Below are 24,025 nucleotides of genomic sequence, written 5' to 3' on the forward strand. Positions count from 1 at the left end.
CCTTCTGTCAGGCCCGCAGTTGAACTGGCTGCCTTCTGCTGCTTCTGGGCGTTGTGGTTAAGTGCGCCAGTTTGGTGCTCGTGGGGGACTCTTATCTGGGAGAACCCGGTTCGATTCCCCACTCCTCCACTTGCACCTGCCAGACGGATGACCTTGGGCAAGCGGTAGCTCTGTCAGAGTTCTCAGCCCCACCCACCTCACCAGGTGTCTGTTGTGGGGAGGGGACGGGAAAGGACTCTGTAAGCCGCAGGGCTCTTTTTGTAGAAAAAGCCCAGCAGGAACTCATTAGCATAATAGGCCACACCCAACAGCAGGAACTCATTCGCCTATTAGGCCACACCCCTGCCAGCACAGCTCGCTAGCACATTAGGCCGCACCCCCATGTTACCAGAAGTGTGGTCATCCAGCCACACCCACCTTTTGCTTCTTCTTCTGTTTACCTTGTTTGTGGTCAAAACCCAGGGCTTGTTTTTGTAGCAGGAACTCCTTTGCATGTTAGGCCACACACCCCCTAATGTAGCCAATCCGAATGAGTTTCTGCTGTTGGGTGTGGCCTATTATGCTAATGAGTTCCTGCTGGACGTGGCCAACTTGGGAGCCAGCCGGAACTCCGTTCCTGTGTCCCTGCCCAAAAATAGCCCTGCCCTTGGGTAGTGAAGAGCGGGGTATAAATCCAATCTCTTCTTCTTCTTCTACCTCACAGGGGGTGTCCTATCCAGTGCAAGCTGTGCTAAGCCAGCACTTTCTAGGTGTGAGTCAACGGCAGGACTACTGAGGAGAGCTTAAATCGTCTTTATTCAACTTCACACGCATTCAGAATATTTTATGTATTTATTTTTCATATTTATACCCCGCCCTCCCCAGAACACCATTTACTCACAATCGTTCAGATGGCTGGGTGGAAAGTTACATCTTGTGATCTAGGTTAGTTCAATAGCCGCGGTGAGAAAGAGACAGACTTCTCCTCTCCTTGCAGTAAGGGTTGATGGACAAAGAAAACGGAAAAGAACAATAAAACTCCTATCTTTGCGCCTCTGAGCTCAGGAAATTGCTCTTAATGAGCCAGTCAGAGGGAAGCTTCTGGGACCCCTAACTGTGGACTCCAATTCCCAGGTGCAACAAGGCTTAAAGATACAGCGCAGTTTTACTAAACTACAGATAATGCTGACTGGGGGCAGCACACTCCCCGCCTGAAATCCTACGGGATTTCACTACTCACATGCATTGCTAATGAAGCTGTACAACTATAACTGAGCATAATTGGCCACAGCATAACTTCATTTGCTCTGGAGCTCTCCTTCCTAAACTAAGACAAAAATGTGTGAGCCGGAGGCTAAAAAACTGTGAGCTAGCTCACACTCACTCAGCTTAGAGGGAACACTGGTTGCCAGCCTCCAAGTGGGAGAAAATATTAATGCTAAAGCACCGTGTAATGAACAGTGATATAGTCTTAAATCAACTCGGGGGGATTGGTTCCCCCCCTTCCTATATATTGATATTCATAATGCTGATTTATTATTACACAATCACAGTAATTACGAAGTAAATGAAATACAAGACATTCAAGAAATGTGTTTTTCTCTCTCTCTCTCAAAAGTGCAATGTTTGCCCCAAAGGGTTATAGGTTGACGCGAAAGTCTAAACAAATTGAAGATGCAGAAAATTAGTAAGATAAGGAGAGCTGGCGTTGACTCGTTGCTGCTGCCTTCCTCAGGTCTTACAGAATACAAGAGATACAGGATCCTAAAAATTTTTAAATGTCTTGTATTCAATTTACTATTGTAGGTATTGTGATTGTGTAATCATAAATCAGGCTGCGGTGGCTCAAGTGGTTAAGACACTGAACTGCAGACCGGAAGGTCAGTAGTTCAGCAGTTTGAGACCCGAGTGCCGCATGATGGAGTGAGCTTCCATCTCTGGTCCCAGCTCCTGCCAGCCTAGCAGTTCGAAAGCAAGAAATTGCAAGTAGATAAATAGGTACCGCTTCGGTGGGAAGGCAACAGCGTTCTGTGTGCCTCGGCGTCTAGTCATGCTGGCCACATGACCACGGAAACGTCTCCTGACAGCGCTGGCTCTTCGGCTTGGAAACTAGGCTTGCCAAGTCCCCCAGGGGGGCGGGGAAACCCCCGCCCCAGAGGCCCGTTATCCGCCGGTGGTGGCTCGGGCTCCGGGGGAAACCCCACCCCCAAAGCACGCAATGTGCACGTTGCCCAGAGGTGACGCGATCGCGTCGGGCACATTGGGGACGGGGCTACGGTCATCCAAGGGAAAACTCTATGGTTTTCCCTTGGATGGTCGTGGCCCCGCCCCCAGCGTGCCCGGCGTGGTCGCGTCACTTCTGGGTGACGGGGTTGCGGCGCACACGAGCACTCCCAGAGCGGCACTGGAGTCCTCCGCTCCAGCGCCGATCTGACTTGGCAACCCTATTGGAAACGGAGAAGAGCACCGCACCCCTAGAGTTGGATTCGACTGGCTTTCGAGCAAGGGAAACCTTTAACTTTACTACTAATAAATCAGCATTATCAATACCAATACACTGGAAGGAAAAAAAAATCAGATCATTTAAGAGTCTATTACCGTTTATTATACGGCGCTTTAGTGTTAATATTTTCTACCATTTACACCGTGGTCCTCTTGTTGTATTCTTAAGCTCCAGGTGGGGCCTGGCGCTCTCCCGGGATTCCAACGGCTCTCTTCGGAGCCTTGTTGGATACTTTGGAGGGTGGACTGTATGGCATTTTATATACTTGTCAGGGATGCTCTAGGCTGATCCTGCATTGAGTGGGGGTTGGATTAGATGGCCTCTATGGACCCTTCCCACTCTGATTCTATGATTCACTAGGTCAGGGGTGTTGAACTCATTTGTTATGAGGGCCAGATCTGACATAAATGAGACCTTGTTGGGCCGGGCTATGTGTGTCATGAAATGTAATGCCAGGTAGCAGAGGCATAAACTTTGTAAAGTCTTCCACCATGCTTTCAATTAGGAGCCGCCATTCCTCCTCCACCACCACCAACATCCGTGGCTTTGGGTTGGCTCTGGGCCTGGGGAGGGTTTGCGTTATACTATCGCACCAAGCTGAAGACCATCGAGGCCGATAAAAATTATTAGTACGCCATCTGAATCATGCAATGATTACCATCAAAGAGTACCCTCACCAGCGCTTTAATTGTTAATTGTTGGACTGATTTTAATGCTTAATGTTGTTGTTGTAAGTTGTTTAAATTTTGTACATGGTTTTTATGGTAATAACGTAAAGGTAAAGGTTCCCTTGCTCGAAAGCCAGTCGAGTCCGACTCTAGGGTTGCGGTGCTCATCTCTGTTTCAAAGCCAAAGAGCCAGCGCTGTACAGGGTACCAATTACTGTAAGCCGCCCTGAGCCTGCTTGCGGGGAGGGCAGGGTATAAATAAAAATAATAAATAAATAAATGACACAAACACAAAGTTTTTTTTTTACTTAAAATAAAAACATGCTTAGAACATTAGCACTCTTGCGACAGAGTGCTCGAAGAGTGTTGGGTCACTTCCAAGTTCGTTTAAAGGGTCTTTCGATGGTTCAGAGACCCCCTACTCTCCTGGGGAAAGGAGTAGTGGGTTGCTAGGGGCTTGATCCAGTCCCCTGCGCTATGGCAACTCGCAGGGAGCACCAGGGATTGCCCCCGGCGCTGGATCCAAAGTGGAGTATTTAGCAGTGTCTGATAACTGACACCTCTTGCTCTGAATTATTACATCAAAATCAGGGGTCGTTTCGTAGAAAAAGAGCTAGGGGAACTCATTAGCATAACTCATTAGCATATGCCACACCCCCTGACATCACCGGAAGTGTGTCATAAGGACCTGCAAGGCCGGCCGGAGTGCAAGGAAGTCCCGCGAAGGCCCTCCCTGGCCCCAGGCAGGCAGGGGTGGGGAGAGGCAGGGAGGAAGCAACTTACCCTCCCTCTTCTCCCGCCTCCTCCTGGCTGAATGAGGGCTGGAAGCGGGGCGGCCGGAAGCAGGGGGCAGGGCTTCGTCATGTGCCCCGCCCCCCGTACCTCACCCGGGGGAACTGCGATCCCCCGCGATTCCCCCCGAAATGACCTCTGATCAAAATGTCTGTGCTGTTGCAATCTCGAGCATGCTGTTCAGGTGTGTATCTGTAAGCTGCAAACCTACGATGACGCAGCAGCAGCAGAAGTGGAAGAAGCAGGAGACAGCCATTTCTGTGTCTGTGAGCTGCGAACCTACTTTTGATTGATTGACATTCGCCACAGAAATCCCATGCTCAGAGTTCTGAGTGTAGGACCCAGGTTAAAACATGAAACAGCTGAGCGATTGAGAGAGTCTGGCGAAGCAAGCTATGATGCAGCAGCAGAACTGGAAGCAGGAGATAGCCAGTTCCATTGCGGGCCTGATGGAAACCTTCCGGGGGCCTGATCCGGCCCCCGGGCCGCATGTTTGACACCCCTGCACTGGGTGGTGAGCTAGACTTCTTAGGCGAAAGATGTTTCAGAGGTGATTTGCCATCACCTGCCTCTACATCACGACCCTGGTATTCCTTGGAGGTCTCCCACCCCAAAACTAGCCAAGGCTGACCCTGCTTCGCTTCCCAGATCTGATGAGATCAGGCTAGCCTGGGGCAACAAGGTGGTTAAAAACAGAGAAACAAAATTCTGTGTATAGCAGGAGGCCCCACCCAACTTAGGCCTCAGCCCTCTACACATTCTCCCTCTAAAGTCCCCATCTCTCTGTGATGGCCACCTGCCATGATGGCGGGCAGCCAAGCTGTACTAAATAGGGGAACCCACATAGAAAAATAATACTAAAGATGCTAATGGTAGTGGGAACAGTTTTTGGAAGACCCCGGAAGACCAAACACTTTCTCAGTGAGCATGAACGGTCACTGAAGGTGTGGAACACAGTGGAAGCGATTAAGGTCGATTCGGGGGGGGGATCGCGGGGGATCGCAGTTCCCCTAACCCTAACCCGCCCCCTGCTTCCGGCCGCCCCGCTTCCGGCCCTCATTCAGCCAGGAGGAGGCAGGAGAAGAGGGAGGGTAAGTTGCTTCCTCCACGCCTCTCCCCACCCCTGCCTGCCTGGGGCCAGGGAGGGCCTTGGCGGGGCTTCCTCGCACTCCTGCCGGCCTTGCAGGTCCACCGCCGGGCCCCTGATGTCAGGGTGTGTGGCATATGCTAATGAGTTATGCTAATGAGTTCCCCTAGCTCTTTTTCTATGAAACAACCCCTGGATTAAGCTGAACGCTCTTCAACACATTGGGCACACTGTATACATGGATCAAAGCTGGTTTCCATTAACCAGGGCTTTTTTTGTAGAAAAAGCCCAGCAGGAACTCATTAGCATAATAGGTCACACCCAACATCAGAAACTCATTAGCATATTAGGCCACACCCCCTGCTTTCCCTTGGCGTGCCCGGGCAAGTCGGCCCTAGGACAGGCAGAGGAATGCCTCCCCGATCCTTTCAGGGGGGCCCTGCCTTGGAGTCACCGGGGGGGGGGTCGCTCTCCAGGCCTTCCCTCTGTAGCCACGCATGCAGAGGTTTTGGCTGTAGTGGGCGTGGCCAATTCTGAAGCCAACCAGAACTCCGTTCCTGTGCGTTCCTGCCCAAAAATAGCCCTGCCATTAACTACATATTTGCAGTCGGAATTAGTCTAGGTAGTAAATATTTATATATTTATGCATGAAAAAAGGACTTGAGCTTGTATTGATGTCATATGGCGTATGTATGTTGCTTTGTAACTGAATACATATTTTTTTAAAAAATTACTTCCAAAATTGTAAGGTGAGCAGCAGAGCAAGTTAATGGCACAGACACTGTCCAATAGGTGGTGATTACTTACACATCCCAGTTCAACCAAATCTGAGTGCCTTAAGTGAAAAGAGGGAAAATACTGATTAGATAGTGAGAGAGCCATGCATTTACTGAATAATCATAACCAACATGTTGTACGTTCAGTAAACATGTTCCCTATGTTCATACAATTAACAGGAAGGAGCAAATGCATAGACATGTAGTAGTTTTGTTTTTGAATGTATTTTAGGATGTACACAAGTATATAGAAACCTGAATATATTCAGAAGTACAGAAACAAGAGACTCCAGTTTTGCCACAAATACTTGTACCATTTATTTGTAAAAATATCCATCTGAATGCATTTCCATATTCATTTGCAGTTGGGATACTCCAGTACAATTAATACAGCATTCAGTAGTTGAAAAAGATAACTTGTGCTCGAACAAATTCAGGCAGGGGTCCACATTAATCTCTCATTCCCATTTTGTTCAACCATTTAACTTCAATGTTAGGTCGTTAGACTTCAGCTTACATTTAAAAAGTTAGCAACAAACCCACTGAAACCATTCCAACAATATTTCATATTGTTTATTACAAACATTTCATACAAAATGTAACACTGGCACCAGATTCATATCACCATGGTTTGTAAAGATATATTGCACATGCTAAAAGCATAAAATATGAAGACAAAAACTACAAAAAACATTAGATATTGGCTTTTTAATAGGTATATCCACTGCATAACAAACCCACAGAATTGTATTTTATACACACTCAAGATTGTCACCATTTTAAAACACCCTTCCCAATAACAATGACCCAAGGTTTGCTTTGCGTAATAAGAAAGTGTTCCCAGCACTACAAAAATGTATGCACAATTCCTATACAAATTCAACATTTTCATGTTAACACAAGTAGAATGTTTTGGTTTTTTTTAAACCACACACATTCAAATAAGGGTTTGAAATGAAAACGTACAGGTATTCTATTGCTTCAGTATCACTCGAATGAAAGAAAAGACATACGATACAAACCCAGCATACACAAATATAAAAAGGCACTCTAAAAGTTTCTTACACAATGAAACCCAGATATGTGATCAAGTTGATAAAGAACAGACCAGGAAAAAAGACGACGACTGAATGTTTATGTATTGGTTATTATAATTCATAGTTCAAGACAGCAGAAGTTTTGCTGCAAGCAGTACCAAACATAACAGGGTGCCCTTTTTTTAGCAGTGATAAACAGAAATCCCCTGAGCTATTTCATCTTACAGTCGGAACAAGAGAAACCAACAAGCAGTCAAGTGCCATGCATTACGACTCTGCCACCGAATTCACAACCAGTCGCCAAGGCAGGAATGAGCGTCTAAAAGGGAACACATGCACTACGACTCACTAGCGGGGTCATGCTGCTCAGCCCTAAAGAACACTTCTATGAAAGCAAGTCCTACTGGCTTTCGACGAACAAGAGCGCTTAGCCACCTATAAAGAAAACGGTTTACCAAAGCAGACCAACCGAACCTGGTATATACTATAATTTAGAAACAGTACCTCGTCTGCTACAAAACAATATTGCCATTTGGATTAAGACAGGGGGTCCCCAACATGGTGCGGGGGGCACTGTGGCTGCCCACCGACACCTTTCCTGACTCTGCCAAGTATATTGAGAAAGGGGGTGGGGCCAAGTGGGGTACTGCCCAGTACGGCTTTTGATTGACCATTTGAGATCTGATTGGCTGTGCGGATTAAAATAACGGCTCAGCGACAGTTGCCAGTATACTGTCGGTTTTATTCTCTCTCTGACTCCCAGTGTGTTTTTAAAATTTACTCCTCTTAGACCCTGAACTTGGGCTTCCTCTCTGCGTGTGGTTGGCTCCGCCTCCCACGTGGCCATACTGTCGTTGCGGCCACTGCCCTATTTAAAAATTTAAAAGGGGATCACTGTCTCAAAAAGGCTGGGGACCCCTGGATTAAGAGAACATTTGGGGTGCAGATCACGATCCCACTGAAGTTGAGTGCAAATATGTCATTTAACGGTTGTGGCTTTTGCACTGAATTCTAAGCAATCCACTCGTTTGCGAGGGCCTCTTTTGCAGCATTATTTATTTTTCCACGGGAAGAAAGGCATGCCCAGTCCTAAGTATGTGCTTTTAGAAGTTAAGTCCCATATAGTTCCAAGTAAGGATGCATAGGAATGACCGCAGTCTTCAAGAAAACAAACAGCCCTGTAAGTATTTCCAGCCAGTTGTGGAATATGCGGGTAGGAGACAGCACTGTAAAATAACTAGCGCTGGAAGATTGTAGTCAGTAAACAAGGGCTACTTAGTCAATTTAATCTGCTGTAAAGAAACAACATTCCCTGCTTTTTCTTTTGTTTTTTTAAAAAAATTCAATGTAGAAATGTGAGGGATTTCTACTCGGGGTATTAATTATTGCTGTTCAGCAATTTTCTAAAATGTATGTTTCGGCTCTTTTTTTAAAAAAAAAGCACAGCATGAAGAGAAAACGCCACAATTTTGATGCTCATTTCCCCCATTGTAGCCAACACAGAAAAAGAAGAAAATTTTAATCTTTCAAGTCAGTAGCCCAAGAGGTTTTCCACTTCGGTTTCAAGCTTTCGAGATATCCCATTTCACAATCCCCACCCATTTGACCCCCAATAGCCAGGCAAAATACAGTATATAGGGTTACTATGACTGTTAATTAGATGGCCGTCAGTTAAATTTTTCTTCCTCATGTCACGTATGTCCTTCTCGGGCCTTACTCTTAATGCATAGCAGGGGCCATTTCCTGCGGGAGCGCAGAGGAGTGGAGCTCTGGCACTAAGGAGCCCAGGGGGTGGGCACATGCAACAAGCCCCACCCCCTGCTCCCAGCAGCCCCAGTTGGGCCACGAAGAGCAAGAAGCAGCCAGGTAAGTTGCAGAGCCCCCCCCCCGGCCCGCCTTCAGGTACAAGCTCTCCCTCCTCTGTGAGGGCAGATCTATGTGTTCCCCCCCCATAGCTAGCAATCCAAAACAGTCCAGCGGAGCCTGAGTGGTGGGTGTTGCCTTCTGACACGCTTCCGGTGATGTCAGGGGGTGTGGCATATGCAAATAAGTTATGCTAATGAGCTCCTGCACCTCTTTTTCTACGACATGACCCCTGATGCATCGTATATGCTATTAGCTACTCTTAAGTGTTTTAGATATTCTCACAAGTGCGAAACATCTATGATTGCATTGTTGTTCTGACGAAAATGAAAGTCTGTCACATGGATCTGATCTATGGAGTATTGTCAACAGGTGATCAGTGCACCTAAAACAACATGTGTCCCTCTGTTATGCCGCCTGCAGAATTTGATGCTGTAGCTTCCAGTCCTTCGGTGTGCACCTTCACCCGTCTAGATGGACGTTGCTACCACCTCCCCTGAAAGGGACATTCACTCTGCAGCTGTTAAGTGCTATCAAACCATGTCCTATGACAATCCTATGTCTTATGACAATCCTATGAATTAATGACCTCCAAAACGTCCTATCATTCACAGACTCACTCAGGTCTTGCAAACGGAGGACTTCTGTAGCTTCCTTGATTGAGTCAACCCATCTCGTGTTGGGTCTTCCTCGTTACCTGCTGCCTTCCACTTTTTCTAGCATTAGAATCATAGAATAGAATCATAGAGTTGGAAGGGATCTCCATGGTTATCTAGTCCAAACCCCTGCACAATGCAGGAAATTCACATATACCCCCCCACACACACACACACCTCTTTCTGAAAACAAGAGAATGTTTTGGGGCATCTTAAAGACAAGGACCGATTTCCCACAAGCTGCTGCTCCGCCCTCGCTCTACGCTTTCTCCCAATTGCATCTGTCAATTTCCCACTATTTGCTGCACGGCCGCATTTTGACCCGCAGTTTCGCTCGATTTTCCCAGTGTCTTCTCGGTCCTGTTTTTTGAGGATCAAGAAGACGCGTGGGAAATCGGGTGAAGCTGCGGGTCAAAATGCGGCCATGCAGCAAATAGCGGGGAATTGACGCATACAATCAGGGGAAAGGGAAGAGTGAGGGCGGAGCAGTGGCTTGTGGGAAATCGGTCAAGCTGTATGTTGAAAAATTCTGGCGGGCTATGGAACCATATGTGCTGGGTCACATGCTCCTCTAGGGCTACCATTTTTAGCTGCATTTGAAAGGACCTGCTACTACCGCTGGGGTTACCAGATCCCCTGGTGGAGGCGGGGGGGTTTCCTCTGCTCCCAGGCTCCACCTCTCCGCCACTGATCAGCTGGCCAGCGGGGAGGAACTCACCCAGAAAAAGAGGGAGATCCAGTGTCGTTGCCCGCGTGACTCGGAAGTGACGTCATCACTTCTGGGACATGTGGGTGACACTCTGGTATTTGGGCAAAAACTATGGTGTAAGCCAAATTTACCACAGAGTTTTTGCCCAAATACCAGAGCGTCACCGCGATGTCCCGGAAGTGGTGATGTCACTTCCGAGTCGCGCGGGCAGTGACGGAGACATGTCACTGTATGTCGGCTGGGCCTCCCTCCTGCTCCCATTGAGTCCCCTCCACCACCCGCTGGTTGCCAGGAAAGACCTGTCGACCCTCAATACAGCACATGAGTGAGTTGCCGTGCTTCCTGCCTCTCCTTCCTTACAGACGGAGAGAACCAGCAGGACGGAAAGGGAAGGTCCCTCAGCAGCGGAGAGAATTCTTTTTAGCACAGGAAGGTTCAGAGACCCCTTACAAAGTTCCATGGATGCCTGCCACACAGAACCTTCCTCCTCACCAGGGAGGTCACAACCCTGGCTCTTCCTCTTCCTGCCATAAGACTCTGATGTCCCTTGACTTCCTGTAATGCGCTTGCAGCTCAGTGAGTCCCGTGGTGCTCCAGCGGCCAGGGCACTGGAAGTCGACCCCGAGACTGGAAAAGCCGAAGGTCACTGGACTGGTTTTATTGAAGCTTTTCACGGCCTAGAGTCCACGATCTTGATGAGGACCAGATCTATGACTCAGGAAGACCCCTCACACTACACATTTCCTACAAAATACATATTTGCCTTGTGTCAACTGCGCAGGGTATACACGTTTGCCTATAAATTGCTGCTTCCCCCCCCCCAAAAAAAAGCCAAAGTAAGGACGAATGGGGACAAGGTCAGTCCTGCACAGAAGGGAACAGTGGCAATTTTATACACACCTGTACCATTAATAGCGAACGCAGTCCCCCATGTATTAAGTGCATGAGTTCTGTACCCAATCATAAAACGTAGCATGAGAAACCACACCTAAGAGATGGGCTTGACGGGCAATCTGTGTCAGACTCAGGAGCATTTGCCAAAATGCAGTCTTGTCCGAAATGGTTTTTTTTCCCTTTTCAGTCTTATTGGAATATGTATCTAGAACACATTCTAGCTTCCAGCAGGGCAGAGAGGTGGCTTTTCTCCTAGCTTCACAGTCCTGTTTTAGTTTTGCGCTATCAAGCGTTGAACATCATTTCCTTACCAAGGGGTTCAATCCATCGCAAACCTCCTACGCTGCTCCCCTCTGGTCTGGCGAGAGTGCCACTGCATCACAAAGCAAGCACCCACAGCTCCCCGTACCAGGTGGCCTCGCTCAGAAGTTTTGCTTTCACATTACTACCCAGCTTTCCGTGTCGGCACTGGAACGGCGGCTATGCCATGTGCCCGTTTCGTCTGTCCAACTCAAGCTATTAGGCTTGTCTGGATGCAGAAATAAGAAGACAGACAGACGCTGTCAAAAACTAAGAAGGAGAAGAACAAACCATGGTCATCTATTTTTTTTTCCTGGGCACTTGCTTCATTTTAAATAAATATAAACACATTTAACATTAAAAGTGTAGGAACATTTTCTAGTCTGGAAAAATAAAACTGTGATCAACACATCGTCATCAGTTACAAATGTCGAAAGGTCTACTAGAAATGTGTGTCTCAAAGTGTACAACACAGCCAAGACTCTTCATTACATAAAACACTTCGTGTGCGCGTGTGTTTAGAAAAGTTAATTGATTCCCCCCCCCTCCACTTGCGTTGTTAAAAAATAATAATAAAAAGTCTTCCCATATAAGAGACTGAAGCCTTTTGGTCCTCCTGATATAGTATCTGGTTAGTTCTTTGTATTTTAAAGTCTTATTCTTCTTTCCGTACATCTTTCTCGGGTGAGGGGCAGGGTCCGTTTGACCTAGAAGCTTTGGCAGAAGGAGCAGATATATTCATAATGCAGACGTTACACAAGAGAGCAGATGCCAGCAGGTCTTTGTAAGTACATCACAATCCCCTTTACACGCTTCCTCATCACTGCTTGGCTTTTCTCCACTTTGCATGTTTTGGTTTCACCTGCTGTGTATACCTTAGGACAACGATAGTAATTACAGAGAATACGAATTTCATATAGATTTTGCAAAGGTTTAAAACTGGGCAGCGTTCCAGGTTTTTAAAAAACACATTTCGGTTTAGAAATCCTAGAGTTTTTAAAGAAAAAGTTACGTTCAGATTGGCAAATCTCAAAAACATGTACGTGCACAGGATCGGTTTCCTAGCAGATTTCCCCCCCTCTGAGAATAGGTCATTGGCTGACAGCACAGGTAAATTCAAGCTCCCCGGGACCCTGAACTGCGGAGTGCAAATAAACCATGCAAAAGCTTGTGCCGGAGACTAAATGGTAAGGCAAACCACGCCCGCCTGACCAAGCAACGCTTTGAAGTGAGCGGAAGTTTGGCGACTCAGGCAAGCAGGATTTGGTCCTAAACATTTGCAAACTATAAAATGGAAGATGTGATTAAGTGTCTTTCAAAAGTGCCTTTTGTGGTATTTAAGTGCTTAATACATGGAGAATGAGGACGTTTAAATTTCCATTGAAAAGTGGTGATTTCGATAGCTCCCCCCCCCCACTAATGTGATTGTACCTTTGGTTTGTATAATAACAAAGTTACCTAAGAAAGTGAGACTACCGAGCTATAAAACAGATGAGAAAAGTGAAGACAAATTTGCGTTCTTATGAACTATGAAAAACATACTGGAAATATGTATTCATATTAGCAGTATACTATAGCTAACACATGAATATATATATATATATATATCTGCATATATACACAGCAGTTCCCTGTTTACTTGTGCTGTCAAAAACGAAAAAGGCAGCTTTGTCTTTCTGCATAAAATAGGAGGTAGAAACTTCCACAGGTGCGCTTAGGGGCCCGTGGAAAGGATGACATAGTGGAAGAATGCATTCATTCCAGTGGAAATGGAAAACCTCTACTTTCCTGAAAAGCTGTGTTAACCTGCAGCTCTCAACCTTTTATTTTGTTGTCATTCCAGCCATAAGTGAAGGTCAACCATAATTCTGGGACCTGGGACCTTCTAAAGAGCAAAACATTGATTTAAATCCCAACGCGGCCACGGAAAAGGTATCGAATGCTTAAAAAGTCAAAACGTTTCAGAATCGGAATCGTTTTCATTGTATCCGTTTTCCGCTCCTACATCGTTTCTTAACGGTTTGCTGTAGGAGTTAATGGCGCTGCCCGTATCGGAGCTATTGCAGAGCGGGGTCCTGCTCAAATTGTCTTTTTTAAAACAAGCGAAGTTGAGAGCCGTCATTGTACTGGAAGGAGAAAAAGACATCATGGTAGCCAAAATGAGCGCCAGGCAGTCAGCCACGTCTTTGTTAGGAGCGCAAGCCAGGGCTGGCGTATGACCTGGGCACAAATGCAGACAAAGCCATGGTTAGTACCGGGGATTCTAAGAAGGGGGTCGGAGCATTCTTCGGGGGATACATCTCTAGATGAGCTCAGAGATGTATGTTTAGTCACAATTACAGCAGGCAAGGGAAGGGTTACTTTCCGAGTCAGACATGCTGGGGGAAGGGCACAGCTCACAGAGTGGTTTAAGCTAATCGGATCTTAACCAGCAATATTTAAAAACAAGAAAAAAAGCCATGGGCAACTTACAGCCTCCGCGAAAACGAAATAAACACATAAGGAAGACATATTTCACAGGGACAAAACGAATTCATGAACCCTCTTTGGCCTCGATTCGTATCATATGAGCACCCCTCGTTTTGAGAACAACGACCTTTGAGAGTGAACGTACGATACTTGAGAAAATTACCCAACCGGTTGGGTTGTAATGCAGAAGCGTAACCATTGATTAGTTGTGTCGTCCAGAACAATATTTTTGATAATTAAATAACTGGATAAAGAACGAAGCACAGAAATTAGTTGGTGATCAACTGTACAGTATTTGCCTTGCTGTTAAGTGAACAGTGATGGAATTTAGGAAGCTGGCGAGAGCTGTCAAAATGCACAGTCAGTGTTACAAGGGATTACTCAGGGGAAAGACTCGAAAGCTGCTGCAGAGAACCCAGATCACAACAGAATGGGATGGCGTTAGATCTTTCTCTGCATGCAGTCAGGTTATTATTTTATATATGTATTCCTTATGAAGTCAATTTGGATTTCTGTCACCTTGAACAGCTAGAGTTGGAGCTCAGCGGCATCTTAGACAGCGACAAGACTTTTGATGTATAAGCGTTCAAGAGTCAAGGCTCCCTTCATCAGATACAGCGAGAGCTTGGACTCTTTTTTTAAAAAACATTTTTTTATTTTATAGCAACAACAAACAAACACAACAACAAGAGTGTGGACTCTTAAAAGCGGATACCTCAAAAACCTCGTTGGTCTCTAAGGCGCTACAGACTCGAATCTCGCTGTTCTTCTGTAGACCAGCATGGCTATCCTCTGATCTTTTACAGTTCCGCAGGGCCTGCAAGACGGAGCTCTTCCACCAGGCCTTCAACTAAGGAGCCGCCGTCACTATTACCACCAACAACCTCAATGATAGAGCTTTGATGTCTACAGCCTGCGCCGTCACTTACATATCAGGGAGACATTTCATTAGACCTTGCATGCACTCATATAGTATGCCATCGTTAAGCAATAATTAATTATCGCCAGCAGTTTATGATACTGAATTTTTTTAACTGAACTGTTTTTAGATGGTTTTATGTGGATTTTAACTGTTATTTATGTATCAAACTGTGTGAGCTGCCCTGAGCCTGCTTCAGGGGGAAGGTGGGGTATTAATTAATTAATTAATCGAATGAATGAATGAATAATAAACTATTTCATTGAGTTACATTTTGAATTAACTTTCAAACTTTGGGAAACAAATGATAGTTTAGTGTAGTGTAAGTGCGCGGACTCTAATCTGGGAGAATTGGGTTTGATTCCCCACTCCACCTCCACTTGCAGCTGCTGGATGACCTTGGGCAAGCCATAGTTCTGTCAGAGCTGTTCTTGAAAAAGAGGCATTTCTGTCTGAGCTCTCTCAGCCCCGCCTACCTCACAGGGTGTCTGTTGTGGGGAGGGGAAGGGAAAGGAGTTTGTAAGATGCTCTGAGACTCCCTTGGGTAGTGAAGGGCGGGGTATAAATCCAATCTCCTCCTCCTCCTAATATTATCTCTGGCAGTGGAAATAAATCCAATTGATACTTAGCAAAGTGCCTATCACTGTGACAAAAAATCTTGCTTGTCTCTAAGTTGCAACGGGACTTGCTTGTGTCGGCTCTCTCTCTACCTCATGCTGTTTCTTAACTTACTAGTTCTAAGCAGATTACTGAAACACAGAAAGAGCTGGACCCCATTTGAACAACTGAGAAAATCGATCACAGATGCATAAAATTTTGCAGCTAAAAGACGGATAGGTCTGCTATTATCGTCTAATAAAAGAGGCAATGTCTCCATCATATGACCTATATAGAGAGCCAGTTTGGTGTCGTGGTTAGGAGTGCTGACTCCGATCCGGGAGAACCAGGTTTGATGCCCCCACTCCTCCACATGCAGCTGCTGGTGTGGCCTTGGGTCAGTCATAAGTTCTTTCAGAGCAGTTTCTGTCAAGAGCTCTCTCAGCCCCACCTACCTCACGGGGTGTCTGTTGTGGGGAGGTGAGGGGAAAGGAGATTGTCAGCCGCTCTTTCTTCAAATACACATGAAGCAGGAAACCAGCCAGGGAGGTAGTGGGGCCCTTGGATGACCAAGGGGTAAAAGGAGTACTGAAGGATGATAGGGAAATGGCTGAATGCCATTTTTTGCCTCCGTCTTCACTGTGGAAGATGAGAGGTGCTTGCCCACTCCAGAGTCGCTGAGTTCGGGAGGGGTGTTGAAAGACCTGAGTCAGATTGAGGTGACGAGAGAGGAGGTCCTAAAACTGATAAGACAACTTAGAAACTGATAAATCACCAGGCCCAGGGCATACATCCGAGAGTTCTGAAAGAACTCAAATGTGAACTTGTGGATCTCCTGACAAAAATATGTAATCTCTCCTTAAAATCAGCCTCCATTCCTGAGGACTGGAAGGTAGCTAATGTCACTCCCATCTTTAAAAAGGGTTCCAGAGGAGATCCGGGAAATTACAGGCCAGTCAGTCTGACGTCGATACCGGGTAAATTGGTGGAAACCATTATTAAGGAAAGAATTAGTAGGCACATAGATGAACAAAACCTATTGAGGCAGACTCAACATGGGTTCTGTAAGGGAAGATCTTGTCTCACTAACCTGTTAATGTTCTTTGAGGGGGTGAACAAACATGTGGACAAGGGGGATCCAATAGATATTGTTTACCTTGACTTCCAGAAAGCTTTTGATAAAGTTCCTCATCAAAGGCTCCTAAGTAAGCTCAAAAATCATGGGATAAAAGGACAAGTCCTTTTATGGATCAAAAACTGGCTAATTAATAGAAAACAGAGAGTGAGTATAAATGGGCAGTTCTCCCAGTGGAGGGGTGTAAGCAGTGGGGTACCACAGGGATCAGTACTTGGTCCACTGCTTTTTAACTTGTTCATTAATGATTTGGAGTTGGGAGTAAGCAGTGAAGTGGCTAAATTTGCGGATGATACGAAGTTGTTCAGGGTGGTGAAAACCAGTGAGGATTGTGAGGCACTCCAAAGGGATCTGTCAAAGTTGGGCGAGTGGGCGTCAACATGGCAAATGGGGTTCAATGTGGCCAAGTGCAAGGTGATGCACATTGGAGCCAAAAATCCTAACTATAAATACACGTTGATGGGGTCTGAACTGGCAGAGACAGATCAAGAGAGAGATCTTGGAGTTGTAGTAGATAACTCACTGAAAATGTCGAGACAGTGTGTGACTGCAATAAAGAAGGCCAATGCTATGCTGGGGATTATTAGGAAGGGTATTGTAAACAGATCAGCCAATATCATAATGCCGCTATATAAATCAATGGTGCGACCTCATCTGGAATACTGTGTGCAATTCTGGTCACCACACCTTAAAAAGGATATTATAGCTTTGGAAAAAGTGCAGAAAAGAGCAACTCGAATGATAAAAGGGTTGGAACACTTTCCCTATGAGGAAAGGTTAAAGCGCTTAGGGCTCTTTAGCTTGGAGAAACGACGACTGAGGGGTGACATGATTGAGGTTTATAAGATTATGCATGGGAAAGAGCAGGTAGAGAAAGAGGTACTTTTCTCCCTTTCTCACAATACAAGAACCCGTGGGCACTCCATGAAATTGCTGAGCGGTCGGGTTAGAACGGATAAAAGGAAGTACTTCTTCACCCAAAGAGTGATTAACACTTGGAATTCACTGCCACAGGAAGTGGTGGCAGCTACAAGCATGGACGGCTTCAAAAGGGAATTAGATAAGCATATGGAGCAGAGGTCCATCAGTGGCTATTAGCCACAAGGTATAGATAGGGACTCTGGGGCAAGTGATGCTCTGTCATCTTGGTGCTTTGGGGTGTCAACAGTGGGATGGCTTCTAATGTCCTGGCCCCACTGGTGTACCTCCTGATGGCACTGGTATTTCTGGCCACTGTGTGATACAGAGTGTTGGACTGGATGGGCCTATGGCCTGATCCAACATTGGCATCTCTTATGTTCTTATGTTCTTATGAGACTCCTTTGGGTAGTGAAGGGCGGGGCATAAATCCAATCTCTTCTTCTTCCTCTCTTATATTTTGGAGCAAAGGGAGAATTAAAAGATTTCTAGGCTCAGAAAAGCAATCGCATTCAGAGGTCACGTGATACGGGGTGTCTACACCACCTGCACCACAGTCGTGTACTAGGTCAGAGGATGGTCTGTCAAAATACCTTCCTTGCACAACTCTAGAGGGCAGGGCATGAAGGCGCACCAACATAAAGGCATGTCTATGGCGAGGAACTGTCAACTATGAGCAGTAATCGGGAAGCTTTCCGGGTGGAAGAATACCCACAATTTGAGTAGAAGAAGAGAAGAAGAGAAGAGATTGGATTTACACCTCGCCCTTCACTACCCAAAGGAGTCTCAGAGTGGCTGACAAACTCCTTTCCCTTCCCCTCCCCACAACAGACTCCCTGTGAGGTAGGTGGGGCTGAGAGAGCTCTGGCAGAAATGGCTCTTTTTCAAGAACAGCTCTTATCAGAACCACGGCTTGCCCAAGGTCATCCAGCCAGGTGCAAGTGGAGGAGTGGGGAATCAAACCCGGTTCTCCCAGATTAGAGTCCGCACACTTAACCACTGCACCAAACTGGATCACAATATTAATATATGCTCCCCATCCTCCACTTATCAGTGGTACACTCATTAACAATGCTCCCTCTAAGCTGTGGAGTCTTGGGAGCAAAAATTTCGACTTTGTGAGCCCCTGGCATTAAAGTGGTGAGCGAGCCATTTGGCTACTGCATAAATTAGTTTGCTATGGAACCATCCTTCTTGAGCAGAGACAGAAATGTGGGAGCCGGAGGCTAAAAAAAACGGTGCTAGCTTGCACTAACTCAGCTTAGAGGGAACACTGCTCATTAACTCCGTGTAATAAGTCCTATTACTTTGCTGCAGCCTGCTTTTTGTGATTCACACAGTGCAGTTTGCAAGTTACAGTTAATAAAATCACGTTAGCTACAAAATTTAGCATTCACATAGGAAGATTCATTATTAAACATGCAGAAATATTGGGGGGGGGAAGCTTCCTGATATGAATTAATTGCTTCGTGCAAAAAAATAAAAGGTATCTCAGAACACATTTTGCAGAAAACCAAGTGCCATGCAAGCTCAACAACTCCATTTTCTTAAAACAAAAAAACAGCTTTAGGTTTATGCATACAATGCAGGGATAGGTTTGGAACGGCACACAGTGCTCTGAATGAAAGTTTGGTATTGACCTGAGGTTTCTGACGCCTCAGGTGGATGAATACTTGGCAGTCTATGTGCAAAACTGGATCTCGGGAGGCAAATTCATGGACTGGTAGTTGGTGGCGTCAATGTGACGGAGGTCCATTTGTACACCAGCTACAGTAAGGTACCCACAAGAAGTCTTATTTATGAGAATAATAGTGAGCATTATTTATACGTCATCATGACTTGGAAAAGCGGTGAAGTCTAAATCGTAATTTTCCTGCCTCCCCTCTCCCACTCCACTGGGCCCCCCAAAACACGCCAGGAGTCAAAATGGGGGGGGGTCCATCAATGAAAGGTGGAATTGGCAAATGCTGCCTTACAGGAGTGGAAGCAGGGTTGTCAGGTTGACTTACGTGGCCAGCAGGGATCTCCTGATGTCTTCTGGAAGACCGGAAGTTATGCTTGGCATTTTCGGGCCTACTTCTGATTTCGGGCCTACTTCCTATCGGGGTAATACTCTGGTTTTGGGGCAAAACTCTACGGTAAATTTGGCTTCAAGCCATTGCTTTGTCCAACAACCAGAGCGTCACCCCCACTGGAAGTAGGACAGAAACCGGAAGTAGGTAAGGTTGCCAAGTCCTACCTTGGCTGCAGCGGGGGGAGTCCCGGCTTTGGTGCGTGTGCGAAGGGTGACATCATCATGCCGGGCACTAGGGTTGCCAAGTGTATTTACCCTTGCCAGTGGGGGGGCCTTGCCGGGCTCTGGGAGCTCTCCTAGGATGTGTGTGTGCGCGCGCACCACCAGCACGTCACAGGAAGTGATGTACTACGTCGCTCACGTTGGGGGCGTGGCCCAGATCGTCGGGGGGGGGAACCATATGGTTTTCCCCCTGACGATCTGGACCACGCCCCAAACGTGAGCGATGTGGCTGCGTCACCTTCGGTGATGCAGCTTCAGGGGGCGGAGTTCCCCCCGGGGCCCGATTCCACCGCGGCGGAAATCAGGCCTCCAAAGCGGGGGTTTCCCCGCCCCCACTTGGCAGCCCTACCGGGCACCCCTCTGCGATCCCGGCACTTTGGGGGCGGGGTTTCCCCCGGCAGCCCGATCCGGGCCGCCGGGGATCAGACCCATCAAGTAGGGGTTTCTCCGCCCCCCTGTGGGACCTGGCAACCCTAGAAGTAGGCCTGAAACCAGAAGTAGGCTTGAAACCAGAAGTAGGCCTGAAAATGTCATTTGGGGGCTGGACTCCCCCTGGTGAGCAAGAGCCTGCAAAAGCAGGGGTTCCCCCACTCCCACCAGGGGGGCTGGCAAATCTAAGTGAAAGTGCCTACCATGAACATAGAAGCAAAGGTCACATGTTACAGTGAATGCACATACATCCTGCCTGTACGTGTGTACATCTGTTTGTGAGAAGGAGCCAACGTGTGTTCACTTTACAAATGAAACTAGGAAGCAGCACCTAGACGAATGTGGGGTTTGCAGCACATGTTCACCTGTACATTCGTTGACCATTAAAAGGAGCATTACTGAACGCACATGCAAAGGGCAGTCAAATGCACATGGTACATGGATTGTACGTTCATTCACTGTAGCTTGCGAGCAGGCCTACAGGTAGCTCAGCATCCAAACGTATGTTCTTTGCACTAGGGTTCGGCCGGATTCAGTTTTTCTAACCATGGTTCCTGACAGTTGTCCCAAGAATGTGGGTGCATTCTTGTAGATGCCATCCTTGGATTGTTTAAAAAAAAAAATCAAGACCCTCCGTGACTGCCCTCTTATCTTTTTACTGAGCAAAAGTAAATTTAATGTTTTTCAGAGATGGAAATTGGAGGAGACTTGCGACAAAGGTGTTATTAAGCTCTTGTATGTAAGCAACATTCCATGCACCTAAGTCCACGGGGCCCGGGTTAGCCCGATCTCGTCGGATCTTGGGAGCTAAGCAGGGCCCTCTCTGGTTAGTGTTTGGATGGGAGAGTTGCAAGGAAGTCCAGGGTCGCTATACAGAGGAAGGCAATGGCAAACCGCCTTCGTTCGTCTCTTGCCTTGAAAACCCTGTGGGGTTGCCATAGGGTTGCCAAGTCGTACCTCGTCCTGAAGCGGGGGACTCCCAGGTTGATCCTGGAGCGCGCGCGCACACAAAGCACGCGCACGCCGCATCCACGTCACCAGGAAGTGATGCAACCACACCAGGCACGCTGGGGACAAGGCCACGACCATCCGAGGGGAAAACATAGAGTTTTCCCTTGGATTACCGTGGCCCCGCCCCCAGCGTTCTCGGCATGGTGACGTGCACGTCCTGGTGTTCCTGGTGACGTGCACGTCGGGGTGGAGTTCCCCCCGGGGCCCGATCCGGTGGCAGCGGGGAACGGGCCTCTGGGGCGGGGGTTTCCCCGCCCCCCGGGGGGACTTGGCAAGCCTAGGTTGCCATAAGTTAACTAGGGCTTGACGGCACTTGACAACACAGAAGTCCACAGGGGGCCAGTAGCTTACTACATGTACGGTGTGGTCAGAATGGGAGATGGTACGATCTCAGAAGGAGTCAGGAAGGATGCATGTGGACGGTTTTTCTCCCAAGCATGCTTTAATGGTGTATTTAACACAGGACTCTCAAATGTAAGAAGTCAACATTTTCTGATGCCCTTTTGGACACCTAGAAAATCCGAACCCTCATTACATTAAAGAATGACTGCTAGCCCCACGACGCATGCAAAAAATTGTATCAAGGGGGCCGGCTTGTCAAATAAAATGAGTCGTAATACGTCAGACCGCTTTTCTTGCTTAGGAAATTGTCCGAGTTACTTATTTCAGTGATTAGCATCGCTCAACCAATTTGTGCATGTGTTTTACAAATAATCCCGTAACACAAAACGTGATGCCTTACAATTATCGTGAATGAAAGACAGGATGGGTCGGTTCACTCACCATTTCCGTCCACGGCTCGTACGCACGCCCCTTTCGCCAATAACTCCTCAACCACCATCTTCAAGCCATTCTGTGCAGCAATATGAAGAGGCCTAGAAAATAGAATATATCCGTCCAGCCAGCTCTGTTGTATTTAAGAGTATCCATCCTGAATACTATACTATACTATACTATACTATACTATACTATACTATACTATAAAAATGTTTCTGCAAAAAAAATTAAATATGCTTCAAAACAAAAAGAACACAAACTGAGGGGAAACCATGTTTGTGGGATGTGAAAATCTAAAATGATGTGCGAATTTTGTGAAGTGCATTCCATTCATACTTACGTCTGTAATGCATTATTTTTCGCATTAATAAGGCTCTGTTCTTGGATCTTGTCAAGTATCAACAAGGCACATTTTTCATGACCCTGGAATACATAACAAGGTTTAGAAAGTGCTCATCTGTGTATGTGAACAAAGAGAGAAAGAGAAGAGACAGGACTTCCAGACCTCTCCCTCCATTTGCGCCCCCCCCCCAAATTTGCAACTTATTTCTAACTCAATAACACAAGCTATCAGAATTTGGGGAAGTGCAGGGAAAGGCTATCAAACTTAAATAAGGAAGTTCTATGGTCCTTGGGGGGCCACAGTGGGCGGGGGCTTCTGGAGTTCTGGCCCCGATTCCTTGATTCAAAGACTTGGAATTTTTTTGGAAAATCATATAACATTATAACTTTAAAAAACACTATAACAACCTACTCAACATTCTACCATTTTCTCATGATAGATTAACATTTTTATCCTGTCTTATCAATTTTATCAGTTATATGATAAACCATGAATAACCTCATTAAAAATTGTGTATACTTTTAACGTAAGAGTTTGTTGAGATAAGAATCATATGAAATAAAACATCTTTAATATTTCATACTGAAATGATCATATCATATAAACCATTCAACTGCACGACTACAAAGATTCCTAGCCCCGGGCCTTGATGCAACAGAGCCCTCCCATTCAGCCAGGTACTCCATAACAGTGGGGCAGCTTGGACTCTTCCTCCTGGAGGTCCGTGCTGGCAGTGGGTTTGTGACTCACACTGATAAACTACTAAGGTGTACAGTTCTGGTCACCACACCTCAAAAAGGATATTATCGCATTGGGAAAAGTGCAGAAAAGGGCAACTTGAATTATAAAAGTGTTGGAACACTTTCCTATGAAGAAAAGTTAAAGCACTTGGGGCTCTTTAGCTTGGAGAAACGACGACGGAGGGGTGACATGATCGAGGTTTACAAGATTATGCATGGGATAGAGCAGATGGAGAAAGAGATACTTTTCTCCCTTTCTCACAAGACAAGAACTCGTGGGCACTCAATGAAATTGCTGAGCGGTCAGGTTAGAACAGATAAAAGGAAGTACTTCTTCACCCAAAGAGTGATTCACACATGGAATTCACTGCCACAGGAGGTGGCGGCGGCTACAGGCATGGGCGGCTTCAAGAGGGAATTAGATAAGCATACGGAGCAGAGGTCCATCCGTGGCTATTAGCCACAAGGTATAAGTAGGAACTCTCGGTCTGGGGCAAGTGATGCAATCGGTTTCTCTTATGTTCTATATTTTGTTGTCATCTTTTTGATAGCCATATGTGTATTTATGCACAGAGACACACGAGTTCACAAACGTACTTTACTGCTAGCCAAGTGCAAAGACGTATTCAAGTCCTTATCTTTCAAAGTTAGATCAGCCTTGGCAGTGTTCACCAAAAAATCTGAAAGAGATAAGAAAAGGACGCCACCGGATTAGTCCTGTAATAACAGTCACGGTGCCTTTCCACCCACATCATACGCATTAAAAGATACCACGGCACTATGTAACCCACCTTGCGTGTCGGTGAGAAAGGCGGACAATAAATAATGCACGAGTTCACAAACGAAATATTATACAGATAAGCGGATTATTAATTGTTTATTCATCACTCGGTATCATTCTCCTTAAGTAGCTTCTAAGAACTGTAAGTGGAGAAGCCAGGGGTCATTTCCTGCAGGAGCACACAGGAGCGCACAGGAGCGGAACTCCGGCAGTAAAGAGCCCAGGGGGCGGGCACATGCAACAAGCCCCACCCCCTGCTCCCAGAAGCCCTCAGTCAGAGCAAGAAGCAGCCAGATAAGCTGCAGAGGCCCCCCCCCCCCCCCCCCCGCGCTCCACACCCCCCCAG

The 24,025-nt window shown here is 46.6% G+C and overlaps 2 protein-coding genes across 2 annotated transcripts in view; both read right to left on the minus strand.

Annotated features, from left to right (window-relative positions):
* Window positions 1–3,090, minus strand: part of PGAP1 (post-GPI attachment to proteins 1) — a 77,569-nt gene extending 74,479 nt beyond the window's left edge. Inside the window, exon 1 of the mRNA XM_015413220.1 lies at window positions 3,076–3,090. Coding sequence (XP_015268706.1) covers window positions 3,076–3,090 — 15 coding nt within the window. The remainder of the gene's footprint in view (window positions 1–3,075) is intronic.
* A 7,854-nt stretch (window positions 3,091–10,944) lies between these two features.
* ANKRD44 (ankyrin repeat domain 44) overlaps window positions 10,945–24,025 on the minus strand; it is a 91,637-nt gene continuing 78,556 nt past the window's right edge. The window contains 4 exon segments of the mRNA XM_015413279.1: window positions 10,945–11,978; window positions 21,822–21,913; window positions 22,156–22,238; window positions 23,496–23,578. Of these exon segments, the coding sequence (XP_015268765.1) occupies window positions 11,920–11,978; window positions 21,822–21,913; window positions 22,156–22,238; window positions 23,496–23,578 (317 nt within the window). The 3' untranslated portion in view covers window positions 10,945–11,919.

Source organism: Gekko japonicus, unplaced genomic scaffold (genome assembly GCF_001447785.1).
Source record: "Gekko japonicus isolate JY-2015 unplaced genomic scaffold, Gekko_japonicus_V1.1 scaffold10, whole genome shotgun sequence".
In the NCBI taxonomy this organism is placed as follows: Eukaryota; Metazoa; Chordata; class Lepidosauria; order Squamata; family Gekkonidae; genus Gekko; species Gekko japonicus.